Source organism: Ctenocephalides felis, unplaced genomic scaffold, assembly GCF_003426905.1.
Source record: "Ctenocephalides felis isolate EL2017-DRISC unplaced genomic scaffold, ASM342690v1 CF-g0.4_SCAFFOLD_01886, whole genome shotgun sequence".
In the NCBI taxonomy this organism is placed as follows: domain Eukaryota; kingdom Metazoa; phylum Arthropoda; class Insecta; order Siphonaptera; family Pulicidae; genus Ctenocephalides; species Ctenocephalides felis.
Window position 1 is genome coordinate 65,590,225 of NW_020538040.1, and position 22,366 is coordinate 65,612,590.

At 29.6% G+C, this 22,366-nt stretch overlaps 1 protein-coding gene across 1 annotated transcript; it reads left to right on the plus strand.

Moving 5' to 3' along the window:
• The first annotated feature begins 1,914 nt into the window (after window positions 1–1,914).
• Window positions 1,915–20,954, plus strand: LOC113377435 (telomerase-binding protein EST1A-like). Its single transcript, XM_026617753.1, has 7 exons — window positions 1,915–2,063; window positions 8,338–8,411; window positions 9,187–9,284; window positions 14,752–14,888; window positions 16,567–16,863; window positions 17,167–17,314; window positions 20,496–20,954. The coding sequence occupies exons 1-7, from the start codon at window positions 1,956–1,958 to the stop codon at window positions 20,903–20,905; spliced, it is 1,272 nt and encodes a 423-aa protein (XP_026473538.1). The 5' UTR covers window positions 1,915–1,955; the 3' UTR covers window positions 20,906–20,954.
• Window positions 20,955–22,366: the final 1,412 nt, after the last annotated feature.

Genomic DNA, 22,366 nt, shown 5'->3' on the forward strand with positions numbered 1-22,366 from the left:
TTGACTTCGGCAACGTTTGTGTGATATAAGCATACTCGTCGTATATATAATTTTCAGATATTTCATGGGAAATTCTAATTTTATTATAAAGTAATTGCGAAGATTCAATTGAACCTATACTTTTCGAAAACTCGGGACAATCCGGGACAAAAGTTCCAAATCCGGGACAGTTATTGCTCTTAGAAAAACTCAGGACACTAGGTTGTAATCTGGGACAACAAACACGAATCAACGGATTTAAATGATCCAAAAACATTCGGTTCCAATTCATGAGGAGACGCGTTGCTGATTAGTTTTTGATAAAGCAGGTCGAGCCGTTTTGAAAATACGGGACAAAAAGTGCCTAAATAGGGTAGTTCGATTTTTGAGAGAACGGAGAGCCGATTTTAATAATTCAAAAAACATTTTACTTGTATTGACAAAATGAATAACTGATTAAATTTTTGGGAAGACAGGTCTAGCGGTTTCAGAGATCCAATAAAAAAATGAAATAGGCGGACATAAATGATGATTAGACATATGCACATTAAATTTTCAGATATTTTATAGATATTTAATTTTTTTTATGTTTTATTTGACCTCGTTCTACACATTTAGTCATATACAATATATCTGACAAAACTAAATTATTATCTAACTAATCTATCAAAATTTAATGACTAATTCAGAATATTTTATAAATTCATATAATATTCTATATCATCCTTTAAAATGCGACGCGGCGCTTACGAGCTTCAATATTTCGTCTTCACGCAGCTAAAGCAGCGCGATTACTTTAAAAAAAGTTGAAAATTTTCAGAAAATTCAAAATATATCAAATTAAATAAAGAGTGCGAGTAAGGTTCACACGCGATTGATGTAAAACTTATTTGCTACTGTACAAAGTAGCAAATTTAAGTTAAGTAAAAATTTTGAATAATGTTTATTAGTAATAGTGATGCACACATTTATTAGTGTCAACCATTATACACATTTTTATAATGATAAATTTCAAATTATATATTTATAATAGCATTAAAAATATGTATAATATTTAAAACCAATAATGTAATTAAAGTCATACTTCAAATATGACACGATCGGTTTGTCATTGTAATTAGCATTTAGAAATGAACCTTTATTAGAGAAACAAAGTAATTGCTGATTAATAAATTCTATAATATTTGTTCACACAGTGGATTTAAACAACGCCTAAACAAATATTGTTTTTGCTACTTTACTCATCATGTAATTGTGTTTGGAGAACTTCGTGTAGTTAAAATTAACATACATTAATTGACTACTTGCATTTTTTTACTTTTTTGCTGGCGATATAATCTCATTCTTTGAACAGCTGTAATATCTGTCCTGCCTAAAAAATATTTTCTATTATAATAACTTCAAAGATTTATAGAAACTACGAATAATATAGAAATAATTTCTAATCAATTAATTTAAATGTTTAATTTGTTTTATTATTTTCAAGGAATAGGGTAAAATATTCTTCTGATTCAGGCATTTTTCATTGAATCAAGATTTGTATTACGATGTAACTTTAAAATGTTTAGAATGTATTTATCTATGCCGATTTGCTTGTTGATATCGGTACGCATACAACGTTGACGCCGGTACGCATACAACGACAGATCTCTATTCACATACACGACGACTAATCACAATCGACCTGTATTTAAATGATTTCATCGAGGGTGAATGACGTACAGTTCGGGCGTAACGCTATTTCCGTTGCATTTGTACGGATTTACACCCTAGTCGCGCCTAAAGAAGTTTTACTTCAAAATCAAAATTCTCAGAAATATAAATTTATAAATGCCATGCTCCACTAGTTTCATGAATGCGATGTAATTGTGTAAAGTAGCGATTTGTTTTGTTTACGACTAACCGATGCCGAATTTCACCTTGCTGCAGATCGCCGTGGAGAGGTTCAAGAGCGCGCTCTGGGCGTCGCGCTGGAGATGGCTTCGCAGATGCTGGACCGTTGCGTAACTCTGATATCCGCGCAGGTCAGCTCGCCACGTCTTTTCGTGCCTCCAGATGTACAAGTCATGTTACCTGCACTCAAGGTCAGTTTTTGTTTCTACCAACAATTATTTTGTACAGTTTCAACATTCTGGATATTTATGATTTCTTCCTATAATACTTGCGCGCGCTTCAAACGAATACTATCGAGTAAGATTCTATCATGCGAGATGTGCTCAAGATCAATTGCGCATTATTCGGTGTTCATTAAATTGATAGAGTGAAATTTGATAAAAGCTTTTAGATGTTTCAGACATGTTCTGATTTCGTTTTTGTTCGTGTAACTTTTAAGTATGGCAATTTGTATAGCAACATTACGAAAATTATGATTCAAAAAGATTAAATAAGGATCGTACAGTTCTTTTTGTGCAATGATTTAAGTAATTTTATCTGCTTCAAATAATTTTTTATATGTATATTGTTTGTTAACGAACTGTAAGCGTTTAAAATTAAAATAACATCATTCTTCATCCGAGCAAACCGCCTGCAAATTGAATCTGTACAACGTGCCTAAACGACAAAATAAATGTTCTTTATTATATTATATCCATTTATTCAAATTTTAAATATTTTTTCACCATATTAATTCTTTGACTATAATAGCAGTGTATTTAACAATTTAGCTTAGCTGTTGGATTTTCATTTTGTGGGGTTCCATTTAGTATATCCAAATATTGATAAATAAACTTTTAATACGTTAAACATACCAGTATTCGAAAATATGATATTTATAAATAATAAATATCTCTGAAAATATTTAACGGGTCCGCTAAACTGTTTTTTGACTAGTTGAAATAATTAAAACTGCATAATTTCTCAAATTCTTATTTTTTAAGGAAAGCGCTAAGATGAAAACTGTGTATTCATATTTTGAGAATTTTAATTATAAAATGTTTTAGGGCGCAGGATTTTTTTTTCCTTATTTTTTAATAAAATATGAGATGGCGGTCTCGTTTCATACATTATTTTTGTCAATTTATCAAGTTTTAATGATTTTCTTCAAAATCAGTTCAGCGCTTCTTAGAATTCTAAATTGAATTTTTAATCTTTAATTTGTTTTTTTGTTGTTCAACTTTTTATAATGGTCAATTTATAAAATATAGAATCTTTAATGTTTTTTAAATTTTCCTATTTCTGGTTGCTAGTTTGGTTTCTAATTTTTCATTTTTATAAGGTTTTATCTGAAAAAAAAATAGTAATAAAATTCTGAAACATTAGTTTTTCTAAAACTGATGTACACTCTTTCTCATTTTATATATGTATATATATTTAAAAGCTTTAATTTTTAACTTCCCGTAGGGTAAGTTATAGTAATCGCAAAAAAATCGAAAATGAAATTTTTTATATATCTTTACGTTTCAGAGGTTTCTGAACATTTTGGCATACCTTAGAAAAAATGGATGTATGTGTGTGTGTGTGTGTGTGTATGTATGTATGTATGTATGTATGTATGTATGTATGTATGTATGTATGTATGTATGTATGTATGTATGTACGTGTGTGTATGTATGTGCGGATACAAATTTTCGTCGACGATTTCGGGAACACGGATCAACCGATTTGAATAATTCAAAAAACATTCGATTCGTATTGATAAGGAGACGTGCTGATTAGTTTTTGGCGAAGGCAGATCCAGCCGTTCCGAAGATACGGGGCAAAAAGTGCCAAAAACAGTACCTCCGTTTTTAAGAGAACGGAGCGTCCGATTTGAATAATTCAAAAAACATTTTACTTGTATTGACAAGATGTAGAATTGATCAAATTTTCATGAAGGCAGGTCTAGCGGTTTCGGAGATCTAATGAAAAAAGTAAAAAAAAATGCCATTCGGCGGTTAAAAATGATCATTAGACATATGCACATCAAATTGTCAGATATTTTATAGAGATTTTAACAATGAGTATAATTTTTTTTTACATTTCTGTGGGTTCCGTACCAATGCTTATGCGTTAGACGGCGGCGCGGCACCTGCGAGCTTTGACATTTCGTTTCTATGCAGTTCAAGCAGTGCGATTGCTTTGAAAAAAAGTTCAGAATTTTCAAAATATGTCAAAATGAAGAAAACATTTTTTTTCAAAAAAATTTTTTGTTTTCAAAAAAAAATTTTTTCTCAAAAAAAAATTTTTTTTTCAAATAAAAATTTTTTTTTTTTGAAAAAAAAAAGTATTTTTTTGGCAAATTTATAGTTTCTCAAAAATCTATTTTTTTCGAAGTAAATTTTTTTCAAAAATGTTAATCGTTTTTAAAAAAATAATAATTTTTGGTACGGGAAGTTCCAGCAATTTGCCTTAAGGCACGATGCCCTAATTGCCTTAAGACAGAATTCCACTTACAGCTAGTTTAACATTTATTTATTAATAGTATGTGCTCAGTTACTATATTTGTAAATAATTTAAATCTTTTTTTTTTATACTTGGGATTTAATTTTTTAACTTCCCGTAGGGTAAGTTATAGTAATCGCAAAAAAATCGAAAATGAAAATTTTTATATATCTTTACGTTTCAGAGGTTTCTGAACATTTTGGCATACCTTAGAAAAAATGGATGTATGTGTGTGTGTGTGTGTGTGTATGTACGTGTGTGTATGTATGTGCGGATACAAATTTTCGTCGACGATTTCGGGAACACGGATCAACCGATTTGAATAATTTAAAAAACATTCGATTCGTATTGATAAGGAGACGTGCTGATTAGTTTTTGGCGAAGACAGGTCTAGCCGTTCCGAAGATACGGGGCAAAAAGTGCCGAAAACGGTAACTCAGTTTTCAAGAGAACGGAGCGTCCGATTTGAATAATTCAAAAAACGTTTCACTTGTATTGACAAGATGAAAAATCGATAAAATTTTCATGAAGGTAGGTCTAGCGGTTTCGGAGATATGGAGGAAAAAGTAAAAAAATGAGCCATTTGGCGGTCAAAAATGATCATTAGACATATGCACATCAAATTATCAGATATTTTATAGAGATTTTAACAATAAGTATACATTTTGTTAACATTCCTATGGGTTCCGTACCAATGCTTATGCGTTAGACAGCGAAGCGGCGCTTACGCGCTTTATATTTTGTCCCTATGCAGTTAAAGCAGTACGATTGCTTTGAAAAAAAAGTTCAGATCTTCCACAATATGTCAAAATAAAGAAAAAAAAATTTTTTTTCAAAAAAAAAAAAATTAAAAAAAAAACTTTTTTTTCAAAAAAAAGTAATTTTTTGTCCAATTTATAGTTTCTCAAAAATCTTATTTTTTCAAAGTAAATTTTTTTCAAAAATGTTAATCGTTTTTAAAAAAATAATAATTTTTGGTACGGGAAGTTCCAGCAATTTGCCTTAAGGCACGATGCCTTAATTGCCTTAAGACAGAATTCCACTTACAGCTAGTTGAAATTTGGTTTTTACTTCATTCTTTCGAGTACTGTTAGAACTATACCTGTCAATAGTGGGTTTTGTAGATAAAAAAATTCTGTTGATTAAACACAGTAATTAGCAAGCACTGTATACTCAAAAATATGTGACTATCCTTAGTATCTGAAACTATCAAATAAAAAAGAAATTTGTTAGTTATATCATTAGATAGACATTTTGACAAATTATTTTATTTCATTATTAGTGGATCTACATTTTGGTGAAATTAAAGGGAGAACTGTTATAAATGCCGGAACATAAATATATTGCGTATGCATATAAGATTATTTACAAAAATGTATATAAACTTACCCGAAGAAAAAACAAAAAAAATGTACATACAAACATTATAAAATTAATTAATAATAATAATCATTATGTACATTTCAACATACTTGGCATTAACACGTAGTACTAAAACTGTCAGTAATTGCGGATTAATTAGTAATTTTAATGGTAATGAATTTTAAGACTGGCTTAATCGATACATGTAAGGAAAGGTCAGTGTATTATTTTTTCATTTGATTTAATGCCATCAACTATTTTATACATATATTTTAACGCCAAAATTAAATTACATTCTGTATAACTTATATATAACTACATATCTATAATTCTTAATTAGATATGTATATTATATATATATATATATATATATCAATGTATGTGTATGTGTATGTGTTCATATATTTAAATTTTTTTGTATATAATTTTGAATTTGATATTGACATACGTTTAACAAAGTCTAATGATCGCGCGTAACATCAGTAAAAATACATATTTTTTTATAAGTATAATAATACTAATATTTATTATTTATTTGCAACCATATCTGTTATAATATGTCCGAATATTGCATTAAATTTATTAGCGCAATAATATGAAATAACTACTAGTTCTGTTCACTGTATGATTTGATTGCAAACTAATTGGCAAGTTAATTTTAGTAATGTAAGGTGTAGAAATTTTACTAATGTAGCTTTTAGTAGTACACGACTAATATATTTAATTGCCACTTATGAATAAACATTTCCATAAGGTTAGTAATTGCCAATATTTTATTACTCAATATAAATCTTTCTAAATGTTATTTTAAAATAGCTAATTGAATATTTAGACATAACATGACACGATTTTCTACTATAACTATATACTATAACGATAGAATTAATTCTTATTTGCTCATATGAATGAATGAACTTATTATCGGGTTCATGATTTATATATATATATATATATATATATATATATATATATATTCATATGCATATTCATTATGTAATAATATTATCATATAACGGCAGTTGACATGTTAATATTATTACACCATTATCATTTTAATCTATTTTTTATATAGAGATTATAAAAATTTAATTTTAAATATTTTAACCGATACGTTATGAATGAATATCAAGCTGAATACGGTAAATATATTTATATTTCGATTGATATCAATACTATTGAAGTAATTAAAAAACAGTCAAACTTAGTAATTTAAATATGACAGATCTTTGGAATATTTAGTTTAGTTTAGAAATTTAATAATTTCAATACGATAGTTTTCATACCATGAATACTAAGGCGGGGCTTTAAGGTCCACCGGTAAGAAAATCCACCACCGATATCTCAAAAACAATTAAAGAGTTTTTTTAATTTTAAGCAATTTTTCAAGAGATAAGTTGAATAAATAGTTATTCCAACTATGCTGATGATTATTTCTGACGAAATAGATCAAGTTTATATACAGTGTTGTCGCTGTAAAAATGTACCCATGAAATTTATATTTTGCATGGGTTGAATAATATAGATATTATTTCGTAAAATCCCTTCAAAATTAAACCATTTTACCCCGCCTATAGGGTAAAAAGGACTAGGCGACAAATTTTTAAAAAACTGCAGAAAAACACATTTCTTTAAAATTGAATTTCTTTAAAATATTTTGTTGTGCTTGGTCCGTTCAGTAGCCGTACTGGACGACTTGCTTTTCTGTGCAGTGTCACTCCTACGGAAAACACTTTCGTAGTCAAAGGGTTAATTTTGACTTCGACCACTATTCTATATTAAAAACGGCAGAGATACGAAATAAAGAACCATAAAATTACTGGAAAAACTACTGCATGGTCAAAAATGCTTTATGAAGTAGGAATGTGTATTTACTGATGGCTATTAACACATATTCCAAACATGGATATAATATAATATTGTCGGATGTGGTATATCTTTATTTAAATCTACAACCACATAACCACTACATACATAAATTTACTGCAAGATATATTATGCTAGCTGTGTATATCGATACAGGAATGTTGCAGCGCCCATCACATCAATCAAATTCTGGCAGTAAAATAAATAATTACGATATGTTACGATACACCAGGGTTCCTATAAAATTATTTAACTAAGGCGTTCGATAAATTTGAATGATTCTAAGAACATTCATTTTCTTTTGATAGGGTGACATGCTTATTTTTGGCAAAAGTTGTTCCAGCCGGCTCGGAGATTCAGATAAAAAGTTTAAATAAATGCTCTTTGGCGGTCGAAAAACAGATATTTTGCAATTTGAACCAATGGATATGAATGGGAATCCAAAACTTCCAAGAAATTTCAAAATTTTCAAAAATAAAAATCCAAAAAGAATTATGAATCATCAGATTTTTCAATAAAGGCAATTTTTATATATTCAAAATTTTAAATTGTTTTTAAAATTTTCAAAAATGTTTCAAAAAAAAATAAAAATTTGCTAAAAAAATCTAATTTTTCTTTTCTGAGCTTTTATAAAATTCAAATTACGGTACTGGGAGTTTCAGCAATTTGCCTTAAGGCATGATGCAATACACACTAGTTTTATTATTTATTTCGATTATTTACTATATACATTAACATTTATTATCAAGCTGTTTTCATTTTTTATTATTTCAGGTCTTTTGCGACTGGTTACTATGTCATATCAATATTTGGAACCCACCGCCATTCTCAAGGGATTTACGAATTGCGTGAGTAGATAAATATTTTGCAACATTAAAAAAGTTAGAGTTGATCAATAATGTTGAAGATTTATTTCTGTTATTATTTAATTCTATGAATTTAGAAATATGATTAACTGAATCCTTATTCAGAACGTTTGAATAAATTTTAACGGATATAGTTGTTTGGTTACTGTAATAGATTTTAATAAGATATATATTTTTTAAATATGATATGATATTCTTTTGTCCCACAATTCTGGTATTTATAATCTTAATACCTAATAATTGACTTCGCTTTCGTTGCTGACCATGAAGAGGAAATCTATATGATACATATTTTATTTTTTTTGCTATCGTTTATGTTAAAATTTGTAAGTAATGTATAATTTATTTTTGTATTGAATTATTCAAATTTTGAATATTAAGAAATTATGCAGTATTGAAAGAGCAAATTATTTTTCATGCATTGCTTTCTTTGGGTACTTCTGCAGATCCTTGTATAAAGTATATATAACCATAAGAAGTAGCTTTATAATTCTCAACATGTTTGGTTCGACTTTCGATGATTTTATTATTTAATTAGAAGTAGTTAGTATTAAATGAATTATGCTCATTTAATATTTTCCAATCAATCGCAAATAAGAATTGGCAGAATTTTTTGCTCTGAAATCATTACAATAGTGCCAATATTGCTCAATTGCCAATAGTGTGATCAAATCTTTGCATGCGAGAGATTCTAAATTTTTATTGATTACTTGTTTATTTAGTCATTTTTTTTTGAAAATATTAAATTCAATTTCAGCTCCACGGTGGACATGTGGACTAAATTAGCTGATTTAATTGGGTTATTAGAGCAGTTGGATCACAAACATGCCCTCCTGACTTCTGAGGTTAAAGAAGGTAATGCGAATTTATTATATTACATATATGTATATGTATGGGGGGTCGTTGGTTCGGTCTCCGCCCTGGGCGTTTTTTTTGAAAATATAGATCCAAAATATGTTCCCAATTGAAAATGGCATATTTCGGGCACTACGTGTGGAATGGCAATGGGAAATCTTTCCCAGAATCGACCGATTCACTTTTATTATGAAACATTTGCAACATTTCTATATTAGAATGGTTAGTCGTTAGTAAAATCATTAATTCAAATATTTTATCCTTCAAATTTATATATTTACACGAGGCACGATAGAGTTTACTAACAATAAGTTTGAGATGACGTCACTTTTACTCATCATCAGAGCATTTGTGTGCGAAATCAAAACCACTCGTTATATCTCAATCTCAATGAAACGAATTCCAATATCTCTCTATACATGAAGGTGTAATCATAGGCATTCTCTATTGTTATTTGTACGGCATACGAGAGTACTTGTATATCGTCTTGAGCTTACAGTAGTTATCCTAATTTTCTATAAATAAGTCCTAAATAGACTATAAATAAGTCTTTTTACAATTGATTTATTTATACTTATATATTTATGGTAAGAATCAAGTAACAATAATAGTCAAATTTATAACTATAAGAATTATGTATTTATTAAGAAGCTAGTGATTAAGGTCATTATGGTGAGTTTATGCATTTAAATTTAAATACTGAATAATGCATATTTTTCGCTGATTGGCTTTTTGTTTGATTCTAATGAGCTCACATATTTTGCATACCTGTTCTTCAACACTGTTTTTTTCATCATTTGAATATGGTGAGAATTCGGAGGCTCACATTTTAATATCCTAAGATATACTTGTTGTATTACAAATTTTGATTATTGATGCATTTATTGTAGAAAATGTTACAAAAGTATGTATTTGTCTCTCTCTCTATTACACCCAAAATTCAAAAAGTGATATAGCTGCTGTAATCTTAATGTGCAAAATTTAAAATTCTGGTTAAGTATGCCGATAGGGGCATGGACTAGATATTTCAATTGAATGATATTTGCAGTACAGGACTATTCTAATCCTTTTGCTATGGCAGTGCTTTCCGCAGGAGAGACATTGCTGTAGGAGCTAGCCAATCAAGTATTTGTAACACAAAATATTTTAAGACTTCATTCAAATGTATTTTAAAGTTTAAAATGACACTTCTAAAAAACTAAAATTTACAAAAATAAATTACAATTCAGAATTAATGCGGATGTTGCCTATAGTCGGCGCTGGTATCGAAAGGGTTGAAATAGAGAACTTCGGATAAATCAAGAGTATAAAAAAAAACAAGCATTCAATATTTTTAAATTATTTATACTTATTTGAATACTATTGATACTATAGCTAACTAGAAAACTAGTTGCTATTTCTAAAATCTTGAGCATAAAGAATCAGTCTCGGACGTTTTTAACTTCCCGTAGGCTATAGTAACCGCACAAAAATCGAAAATGAATTTTTTGTGCATATCTTTACGTTTTGAAAGCTATAGTAACCGCACAAAAATCGAAAATGAATTTTTTGTGCATATCTTTACGTTTTGAAAGTTTCTCAACATTTTGACATGCCTTAAAAAATGGATGTATGTAAACAATTTAAAAGGCAGTCGATTCATATTGATGGGGAGATTTGCTGATTAGTATTTGACAATGGAAGGTCCAGCTGTTTCGAACATACGGGCCAAAAAGGGCCTAAAATATTTATCAGTTTTTGAGAGAACAACAAACATTCTATTTGCATTGACGAAACGAAGATCTGATTAAATTTTTGAGAAGGCAGATGTAGCGGTTTTGGAGATCCAATGAAAAAGTGAAAAAAAGCCATTTGGTGGTCAAAAATGATTATTAGACATATGCACATCAAATGATCAGATATTTTATAGAGATTTTAAAAATAAGTATGTTTACTTTTCTATGGGTTCTGTACCAATGTTTATCCATTAAACAATGACGCGGCGCTTACGCGCTTCAATATTTCTTCTGTAAAACAGCTATGCAGCACGATTGTTCTGAAAAAAAGTTCAAAATATACAAAAAATTCTAAATACAAAAAAAATATTTTTTTAAAAAAATGAAGTCGATTTTTTTCAAAAAAGAAGTCAGTTTTTTTTTTAATTTTCTAAATTCTCAAAAATCTAAATTTTCAAAAGTTTCAAAAAATGTTAGGTGAAGTTTCAGCAATTTGCCTTATACAATTTCGCGAATGAGCACTTTAAGAGAATAGAAGAATAAATGTGGACATATTATTTACAAGTATGTAACAGAAGCATTTGATTGAAAGAAGACAATTGTAGGTCTTTTCGCATTGGCCCTCGGAAATATCTGATACCGATAATCCCGACTTTGATCAGCATTCGAATTACTATAATCGTATATGCTCGCGCGAATATATTGATATGTGCGTATGCCGTATGCCTTACATGCCGTACGGTATGGTCTCATCGAATACGTTTACGTGTGCGGTAATGTTTCCGCCCGTCCGTGGTTTGCGGTCCGCGGTCCGTGCCGTGGTCCGGGGTCCGGGCTGCGCTGCCGTGTTCGAGAGCAATGCTGCATGGCGTCATATTATAGGTCAAGAGTTCTTAGGTGGAGTTCAAGTGCAAACGGTTTTCTACATTCTGTTGTCATAAGCATAGTTTTACTGTGGTGTAAATTCTAATTGTATTGTACGATTACTATATCTATACGTTTCTATTGAAATACTTTGTATGCACACGTTGCATACATACTTTATTAACATGAAATGCTTTTCAGATTGCAATTTTCTTGTTTATCACAATTACAGCATTTACTCCTTTCAGAAATTTAATTAAGTTACATTTTTCATACTTAAAATATACAGTATATCTTCAACACAGGACCTATTTATTATAAAAGTACTTTGCAATTAAGGGGGTATTCTACTGTAGAATTTTGAAAAAATCGAAAAAAATTTTTTTTCATATTTTCAAAGTTTAGTTTTTCAAAAATATGTCATTAAAAGAATTTTTCAAAATTACTATTATTTCCTGAATTATAGCCGTTTTAGTGACGTTGCCTCGGTTCGGGTCCGACCGACTGCAAAACTTTGAACGCGTTTTTCTCGGAACTACTTTTTTCGAGCTGGCGATAAGGATATCTCGAGTTCTAATGAACCGATTTACTTCAAATTTGGAGAGGATCTTCTCTATATATCGCTTTATGGCGTGGACCTTGCCTAAAACTATACTTTAAACTAAACTTTTCATTTAGTATTTTAAAAAAATTCGGAATTGTTTAAAAAACATGAAAAACAATTTTTTTTTTTTCAAACTGCCGCCATTCAAACAAAAATTTTTGTTTTAACTTATCCAAGGGTCATACGATAGCGGCATCTATAATAATTAAGAATCCATCTATTTTTTATGTTTTAGATCACCAGGAGGGTTCGAATCATGCACGCCAGGACACCCTCTTTTTTTTGAGCCCCCACTTTGACTGCTAATAACTTTGTGAATTTTAACTTTTCTTTTTTTAAAATTTTGTTTATGTAATAATAAAATATCAATAAACAAATGATAAAAAAATCGATAGTAAAAATAGTATTTGTTTCCTTTATACAGCGCTTCAAAAACCGGGCGAAATTCATGCCTCTACAGTAAAATACCCCCTTAATTTGCGCACTCTAGTTAAGAAAGTTGAGCATTTTATATAAATTAATTATGAGGGAAAAACATGTTTAAAAAAAATAACACAATATTTATTTCTTTAATTTGCATTTCAACTTGTTCACTAGTACATGACTGTGTTCAGAAAACCCCTTCCCCCTTTTTTTGCTGTTTTTCAAAAATTGTCACCTGTTCCTTTTTAACCGCATACGCGGGGTAAAATGGGACCTGCTGGGGGCAAACAGGTCTTATTTTTAATTTTAAAGAGTAGCTACATTATTTAACCAATTCAAAAGATAAGTTTCATATGTACATTTTTTACAGAGATAACACTGTATATAACCTTGATCTGGTATTTTGTCAGAAATATTTATTTATTTATTTATTGTTTATTATTTACACCTTTAGCAAATAATTTTTAACATTATTTTTACAAAAATTTTGTTTCTTTTTTTTATTTTTTTTTTAAATTTCAAAGAATTAAAGCTCTAGACGGATATGAAGAAGAGTTATCTCCTCATACATAATTAATTTTGTATATATTCAACTCTAATATGTATTTGATTAACCTAACAATAATGTTTATTAAATTAAATTTAAATCTTATTAACTTTTTTTCTAACTATGAACTTTATATGTAAGTCTAAGTGCGTAAAGGCCTTTAGTAATCGATAAATCGGTACTTAATATGTGGTTATCAAGTAATTAGTTTTTTTATTGAGGCTTGAGGTTGTGCAAACATTTATGGCATTTACAAAACATTTGATAATTACAATAGATACCTTTAAAACAGACAATAAAGCAAACATTTTTTCGACTATTCGCGTGGAGTTTTGTAAATGTTTATATGTATTTAATTTAGGGTACGCGTCACCAACAAATTGCTGGAAATAATAGTGTATTCATTCTTTAATATGTATTTAATTTAGATAAATTTTATAACAAATAATTAAATAAATAAAAAAGATAAATATATAATATATATATATATATATATATATATAATTGTCTTAATAAATGTTTTTCTTGATGAAATCTTGAATATCGAAAACATTGCAGATTATGAAAATTGTGATTTTTGTTTAAATTTGAAAGTTTTTGAATATACTGATATTTTTTGAAAACTTAAAAATTTAATGAAAACTTGGAAATTTTGAAAACTAAATTTTATCGTTTTTTTTAAATTTTGAAATTTCTTGAAAGTTTGTGACATCCATTCATGCCGGTTAATCCATTCTCTGGAAAATATCTGATTTTTGACCGCAAATGGCATTTTTTAAAACGTTTTTTTTGAATTTCCGAAACCGTTGGACCTGCCTTTGCAAAAGTTCAATCAATTCTTCATTACGTCAATACAAGTCATATGTTCATCGAATCATTCAAATCGGATACTCTGTTCTTTCAAAAACTTAATTTTTCATTTTCTGTACTCTTTGCACCGTATCTCCAAAAGGGCACGTCTCCTTATCAATAGGAATTGAATGCTTTTTGAATATTTTAAATCGATTGATCCGAGCTGCCGAAAATGTGCAGGAAAATTATATCCACACAGCTGCCAAAATGTTCAGAAACCCTCGAAACGTGAAGATATGCAAATAATTTTATTTTTGATTTCTGGACGATTACTTTAACTAACCTTACGGGAAGTTAAAAATTTTTACTTTTTTTATAAGTAATATGATTCATATTCCTAATATTTGTTTATGAAACGGGAAGTTCTACCTTGTGTGTCAAGGTATAATTAATCGGCATTAAAATCCAACAATAATTCAAATAGATAATAAATTAACGTGCTGTTAAATTGATTGGTTTCAGGGCACAGCATCGTCCGTCTTCAAGAAGATGTAACCCTCTGCGGGTTCATGCCCTTGATGTATGCGGCTCCCGAGGACGTCTACGCGCCCGACACTATTGATCCCGAAGCGGCTCAGGTCGCGCTGCGACTACACAAGGTACGAGTACGATACGAGCGCTGACACAACACCCTGACCAGGGCATAATTAACGTCGACGTTATTATAGGAATATGACGACGTTTTCACTTTCATCTCACGGTTTAATTAACTTCAATAACTTTGACGCGAAGTTATTCAAATCGCGAAAAAATCGAATTAAAACTTTTCTCGATAATTGGAATAGAATTTATGTATTTGTGAATATAATGTGAATTTGTGAAGTACGAGTATGTATTTATGTGGAGTATTTTGTCTAGGATCCTGCCACGTTTTCCGGAAAATAGAACAAATCAAATGGAGCAGCATGAACCATTATTTAGTCAAAAATGACTACATGATATTACATATACAGTACAAACAGTGGTGTTGTGCTCATTTTATTCTTCTAGCAGGTTCGTTCCGGTTTTTGTTCTAGCTTGATGTCGCTTTTATAATAATGCATACAAAAAATCGTTAAAAATAAAAAAAAAATCAGCATTTGTTTTTAATTTTTTGTTCAATATGTAAGTCAATGCTCGTTATCAGAAATCAGTACCGGAACGCGTTTCTGTCCAAAGAGGGAGACGACGTTCCGGAGCGTTCCGGAGCGTTCCGGATCGACAACACCACTGAGTACAAATGTTTAAATAAAGTAAATTTTGTTAAAATATTAAAAATATTGAAAATTCTTTGAATAATTTGAGATTTGAAAATAAATCTAATTGATATTGCTCATAAAAAAATCAATCCTTTTGTTTCGATCGTTAAAATTACTTATTTATTAAGAGTTTATATTGAATTTTAATGTTGATTCTAATAGGTAAAAGCCAATGCAAATAATTTTAACTTATATTTGCTTACATTATGGAAGTCATATTGTTAGAATGTGTAAAAAATATGCATATGTCAAATACTTATATAAATAATTTGTTCTGTTTTCCCAAAAATGTGGTAGATCCTTACATACATCCTTATACATATACACAAACAAGTGTACATATCTATATACATACACGGTATATATATATATATATATATATATATATATATATATATATATATATATACAGATTCTGTACATACATACTTAATTTCGATTTTTTTCAATTTCTTTGCGATTTTTATAACTTATTTTCGGGAACGGGTATCCGTTCTATAGATGAAACATTTTATTCCAACATTCGTACGTAGTACGATCATAATCCTTATAATACACGTGTATAAGGTCTATGAGTACTATGCACGTAATGATTCATATATGTACATGATCAATATACATATATTTTTCATTTTTTGCGATTTTAATAATCTGCTTTCATACAAGCTAATAAACTATTTTTTGTAGGAAGGGTGCACCTACGAATATTTTGCAATAATTTTAATTCATTTTACAATTATCGTATGATATTGTAATATGTATTAGAAAACAAAACCAAATATTGTCCCCACTAAATAATTTATAAAACTCCGGACTGAAAATTTAAATTTTGACTCACATTACTTACGTTTTTACTTACTTTACATCACATTTTTCTTCTGATTTTCGTGCCTCTTTGAAACAAAACCAATTTTTTGGCTTATTTATTAGGTAGACATTTTTCGGGATTTGAGTTATTCAAATTAATTAATTTTTATTTGCAGCGACAAGAATTAAGTTTGACACTTTCCTAAAAAAGGCTTCCCTTATTTAATTCTAGATCCAATTCTTTGGTAGCGAATATCTCTGCGGAGTTGACCCACCAATTCTGAAGCCTGTTTCACGAGGAAGAAAAGTTTTTAAATACGTATCGAATTTGCGCGATTTGGAAGAACGTGAAGTCGAAAAACCCATAAAAGTTGTTTTCGACGAACCCGAAGAAAAGAAACCTGTGAAAATAGAATACGATTTCGAAAATGATCCCACTATCACGGAGGAGACGAAACGTCTCTTGATCAGGAAGAGAGAATTGGAACGCGAAAAGATGTTAAGGGAACAACGAGAAAAACGTTACCAGGTTAGATTGTAACATTTGTTTTTATATTTTTATATAACCTCTTTACAATAATAATTAAATTTCACGATGTTATTTATTTTCTTTCTTATGAAAATTATTTAAAAAAAATCATTTTACTTACGACATGATTTTTGATCACCTTTTTCCTTGTAATTTGTATTTATTGAATATTAATTAATATTATTTTTTCATTTACATGTATATTATTACGATTAAAATTGCAGTAAAACGAAATTAGAAAAAGTATTTGCAGAAACTTTATTAATTCCACAAGCTTATCATTTTTTTTGTTTTTCATTTCAGGAAATACTTGATTCGGCTAACGAAATTTTGGAGCTAGAAATCCGGCCCAAGTTCTTGGTGCCTGATACAAATTGTTTTATAGACTATATGCAGGACATGCAAAACATTGCGGCCTGCAGTTTCTTCACGTTAATGGTTCCATTAATAGGTATGTTAATTAAGAAACTTTTATAATCCTAAAATCATTTAATTCTTCACACGTTAATGCATAGAAATCTGGCAAAATCTAAAATTATTATATATTATATTTTTCAAGGCTTCCTTATTATTGTGGTATATCTTAAAAAATAATTTTTAGCTGAAAGTGTGATCAATATAATCATTTAGTGTTCAAAAATAATGATTAAGAATATGCATATTACATTATCTTTAGCTTTAAAAACTTTCTTTTTTCTAACTTCCCTTAGGGTAAGTTATTGTAATCGTCTAAAAATGGAAATGAAAATGTTTGCCTATCTTTCGTTTTAGAGGTTTTGGCATACCTTTTGGCATTCTGAAAAAAATGGATATGTGTGCATGTGTGTGTGTTTTTTGTATAGCGAAGGAAATGCCTTTATGCATTCCAGACCGGTCTTCTGTCTGGGTATGTCGGACTCATACACCGCCCTGGTATAATACCGACCAAAACCTCCGCTTAGCCCTTGCATCTGGTCTCCACGGAAACCGCCGTAAGGCATTACTTTGTGGGGGGAGGATCTAGAATGATATAATTCTTAACTTGTTATAATCAATGTTATAATTGATGTGCATGTGTGTATTTGTGTATGTGTGGATACAATTTTTTGTCGATGAATAGTTTTTGTCAAAGACCGTTCCAGCCGTTTTAGAGATACGGAGCAAAGAATGCAGAAAGTAGAAATTAATAAAAACATTAAATTCATAATGTAGGGGAGAAGGTGACTAGTTTTTGGCAGAGACGGGTTCAGTCATTTCTGACATACGGAGGTTAAAGTGCAAGTAAATGGTGGGCTTTGAGAGAACGAAGCATTCGATTCGAATGATTCAAAAAACATATTGCTTGTGTTGACAAAGTGAAGAAATGATTAGTTTTTGGGGAAGATGAACAATTTTTTTTTGATTTCAACAGTTTTAGGTTAGCAGAGGAAAATATAATCATTTTTCGTTTCATTTATATATTATCATAAATAATATTTATAACATAATATTTAATTTAATTATTAAATTTAATTATTTTTAATTGCCGAGATTTAATTTATTTACATTCTAATATATATATATATATATATATATATTTATATCATAAAATTAATATTCAGATATTTTAATAAATATTATATGAAGTAAAATATTTTAATTTGTTACATTGTGATTTGTTTTGGTTTGCTTTGGTTTTATTTTGTATCCTCGAAAAACAAAGACAAGGGAACGTTTTGGCCCTTATATATATATATATATATATATATGTGTGTGTGTGTGTCTGTGTATTTGTATAAACATACATTTTTTATGATTTTTAGTAGCGTTTTCTTTATTAATGTTTGCAACATCCATGTTACGATACACTGATACTAATAATAACCGATAAGTGCGCGTCGGCTATAAAAAACGAAGATGGAATGTATGTTCCTACATCTACTTATTTTAAATAGGTTTTACAATTATGACTTGTTTATATTATTCAGTTGTTAGCATTTATTTAATTTTCTCAATTTTATATTTCCACGTATATAATTTCATTCGTGTATTGTCACATAATATTATTAATGTATTTGAAGTGGTAAGGCTCACCCTGAACTTCTACTCTGATTTAGTGGTTCATGTAATGTCATTATCTTCATCGCATCCGATTCGGTGTTAATTTTCGCATTTCGATTTGTTCAGCGCATTCTTTCCACTTTGATGATTACGTTTATGACAGTGCTAAAAAGTGACTTGCATTTTACAAAGTTAATTCTTTCTCCTGTCGTAAAATTACCAGCATTTTTAAGTGCGCATCGTCGCTATCCTTTCTTATACAAAGTAATGTTGAAGAAATGATAAAATTTTTCCATTTTTTTTAGAAAAGTTTATCTTTCATTCGCCTATTAAAATCATATACACTGAATATGATTTCTATTACCTTGTATATAATTAGTGCTGCCTTATATATACTTGTTTCAAAATCAAGTCCACTTAACCAGTTAAAAATGTAATTACTACATTTTACTTCTTTGTTAACATAAGTATATATATATATGCAATAAACTACAATCGATTAAACTCGATGAACACGAAACCCCATAGTTTTTCATGAAAAGCAAAAACTATTTTTAAAATAAACAGTGAACTAGTGGTGCATGGCATCGTGCCTTAAGTCTAATTGCTGGAACTTCCCTTACCGTAATGTAATATTCGAAGAATTGTAATATTTTTTTAAATGGATTATTATAAATACTGTAACTTTTATTATTTGTATTTTATAGATAAAATATAATGAAAAATAATAAGATAAAATATAAGAGCTTATAAATTGGACGACAACGTTTATATATTTTCATGAAATGTAAATAATTCAAGCGGAGTTAGAATGAAGGACTAAGAATTAAATTCCAAAGTTAAAATTATTTATTTTAAGTATAATATATAAGTGAGTTTTAGAATTTCAATCTGCTAGAATTAAAATTAAAACCTGAATCATTTTCGATATTTAAAAAAAATGTAAATAAAAAAAATTGCCTTCACTAAAAACTAATTGTTTCTTCAGACAGTCAACGCAAGAAAATCATTCAATTAGGATGCTTCGTTTTCTAAAAACTGTAACGCATGGGCCTGCCTTTGCCAAAAACTAATCGTCTCAAATAGAAATCGAATCATTCAAATCGTTGTTCCCACACAAAACACATACTACACACATACATACACATGGATACGCACACACATACATCCGTTATTTTTAATTGTAAGGTAAGCCAAAATATTCAGAAGTCTTGGAAACGTAAAGATATGCAAAAATTTTCATGAAAAGTTAAAAATATTATTTAAACAGCTAAATCCTAATTCTTATTGATTAAGTAAATTATTTCCACATTTCGGGAAGTTTGAAAGAACTTGTCTTAAGGTGAAATGGCCTTTACAACTACTTATTTTATACAGTTATAGCCTCAAAATATTCTAAACACCTTAAAGTATCAAAATATATGTTTTTTTCGAAAAATCCAATTTAAATAGCAAATGGTCGCTGTTTTAATGACAATACACAAAATTCTGTCACGTTTCTATGACGAGTATATTCGTCAATCACATTTAACTTGGTAAAGCATATCAGAGTGCAGTAGCATTATTTTATCAACTTTTATTTTTTCATTAGTATTTCATATTTCTTCTTACAGTGCTTAATGAGCTCGAGGGACTGTCGCATGGTAACGTACATAACAATAGAGAAGAGGTCGCCATAAAAGCGACTATTGCATTGAAACTGCTTCGCGAAAAGCATCCTCATATAAAATTTTTGACAACTCGCGGCAATATATTAATAAAACCCGCATTCACCGCCGAGGAAACTAAGAAAACTAACGATATTCACAACAACGACGATCGAATATTGGCGTCGGCTCTGAGCCTTTGCAAGCGGGATGTTACGATTGAAACAGAGGCAACGGGCTCGAAGCCGAAAATCACGAGGATCAAGAGGGAGGTCGTTCTGCTCACGATGGATCGGAATCTCCGCGTCAAGGCCCTCGCGGCTGATATGCCGGTGCGACCGCTGCCGGAATTCGTTCAGTGGCTGTTTAGCGATTAATGCACAAACTTATTAGCTTTAAGGATAAGTTGTATGTGAGTACAACTTGATCGCAAGAATGTTTTTTTTTATATTGTAACTCTAAATTCTTGTATATATTTCTATTGCATTAGAAACTATGTAAAATCTTATTGACTGAATCATTTTATGACATTTAGGTTTTTGTACATAATTGATTATTTTAATAAAGGAAATAATACAGAAAATAATCTGTTTTTTTAATCGCAATGCTGAATCATTTTGATAGAGTATCTTCTAAAGATGGATTATATCCGAGGATATGATCTAAAGATGCGTAACTCACTCCGGAGTTATCACTCCGATACAACTCCTCCCTTGGAGTGAATCCGAGTGGAGTTGTTTCACGGAATTTATCATATCCGACTTCCCTAAACTGGTACTAAGTCTGTTAACATGTGCAGATATTTGCTTGAGATTTTTTACTAATACAAAGAATTGGGTCGAAAGATGTGGTCTTTTTCTCGTTTCACAGACAGTTTTAAGATTTTCCGTAATAGAGCTCTTTCAATGGTATACAACCAGCTAAAAATATTTAGTATTATATTATAACTTTTACACAATTATGATTTCATAATTGTGTAAAAGTAATAGTATGCTAATCAAACTACATGATGTGTAATTAATTCTCGAAAAGGAATTAATGAAAGAATGTGAGATATTATTATTTTGTGAAAAATAATATACACAAAGATTTGTTCTTATTTCAAATATAAGGTTTACTGCATTATTCATATAAAAATAAACATATTTAAAGAATTCTATTTTTTCTCTTCAGAAATAATTACAAAATTGATTTTTATTCCTAAGTTTTTTGTTAATTTGAGATTTGTATACTTATTGAAATGCATAAAATAGTAATTATTATAATAAAATGAACAAAAATATTTGAACTATTTGTAAACTATTTCCAAAGTCTTTAAATCTTTAGAGAACACATTTGTGTCAAAGTATTATGTTTCAAAGTTGTCGGAGTTGTGGAGTTGTTAAGTGGATATAACTCCTCTCTGAAGCGGAATCAAATCCTAACCGATCCGGCTTCGGATATGATAAGCCCATCTCTAATATGATCTCTCCCTCGGAGTGAATCCGAGCGAAGTTGTATCGGAGATTTTGTCATATCCGACTTCGCTAAACTGGTACTAAATTTGTTAACCCGTACAGACATTTGCTTTTTTTACTAATACAAAGATTTGAGTCGAATAGAGTAAGAAGCGGTCGCTTTCTCATGTCACAGGCAATTTTATGACATTCTAGGTATAAAATGAATCTAAGTAATGCCATTTTATATTCTGTATATGATAATTCTTACCCGTAAATGACCTCTTTAATGGTATACAACCAGCAAAAAAATATTATTATATTATTACTATGTCCTCTCAAAAATTAAGTGCCACTACAACCAGCTCATTGCTTCTCTAATCATCTCTTCATCATTAAGAA

What these genes read in the sequence shown, in the direction of transcription:
- LOC113377435 (XM_026617753.1), top strand. Translation starts at nt 1,956, where the DNA reads ATGGCTTCGCAGATGCTGGACCGTTGCGTAACTCTGATATCCGCGCAG. An exon ending in TCATGTTACCTGCACTCAAG is followed by an intron (nt 2,064 to 8,337) that starts GTCAGTTTTTGT and finishes TTATTATTTCAG; the next exon opens with GTCTTTTGCGACTGGTTACT. An exon ending in GACTTCTGAGGTTAAAGAAG is followed by an intron (nt 9,285 to 14,751) that starts GTAATGCGAATT and finishes GATTGGTTTCAG; the next exon opens with GGCACAGCATCGTCCGTCTT.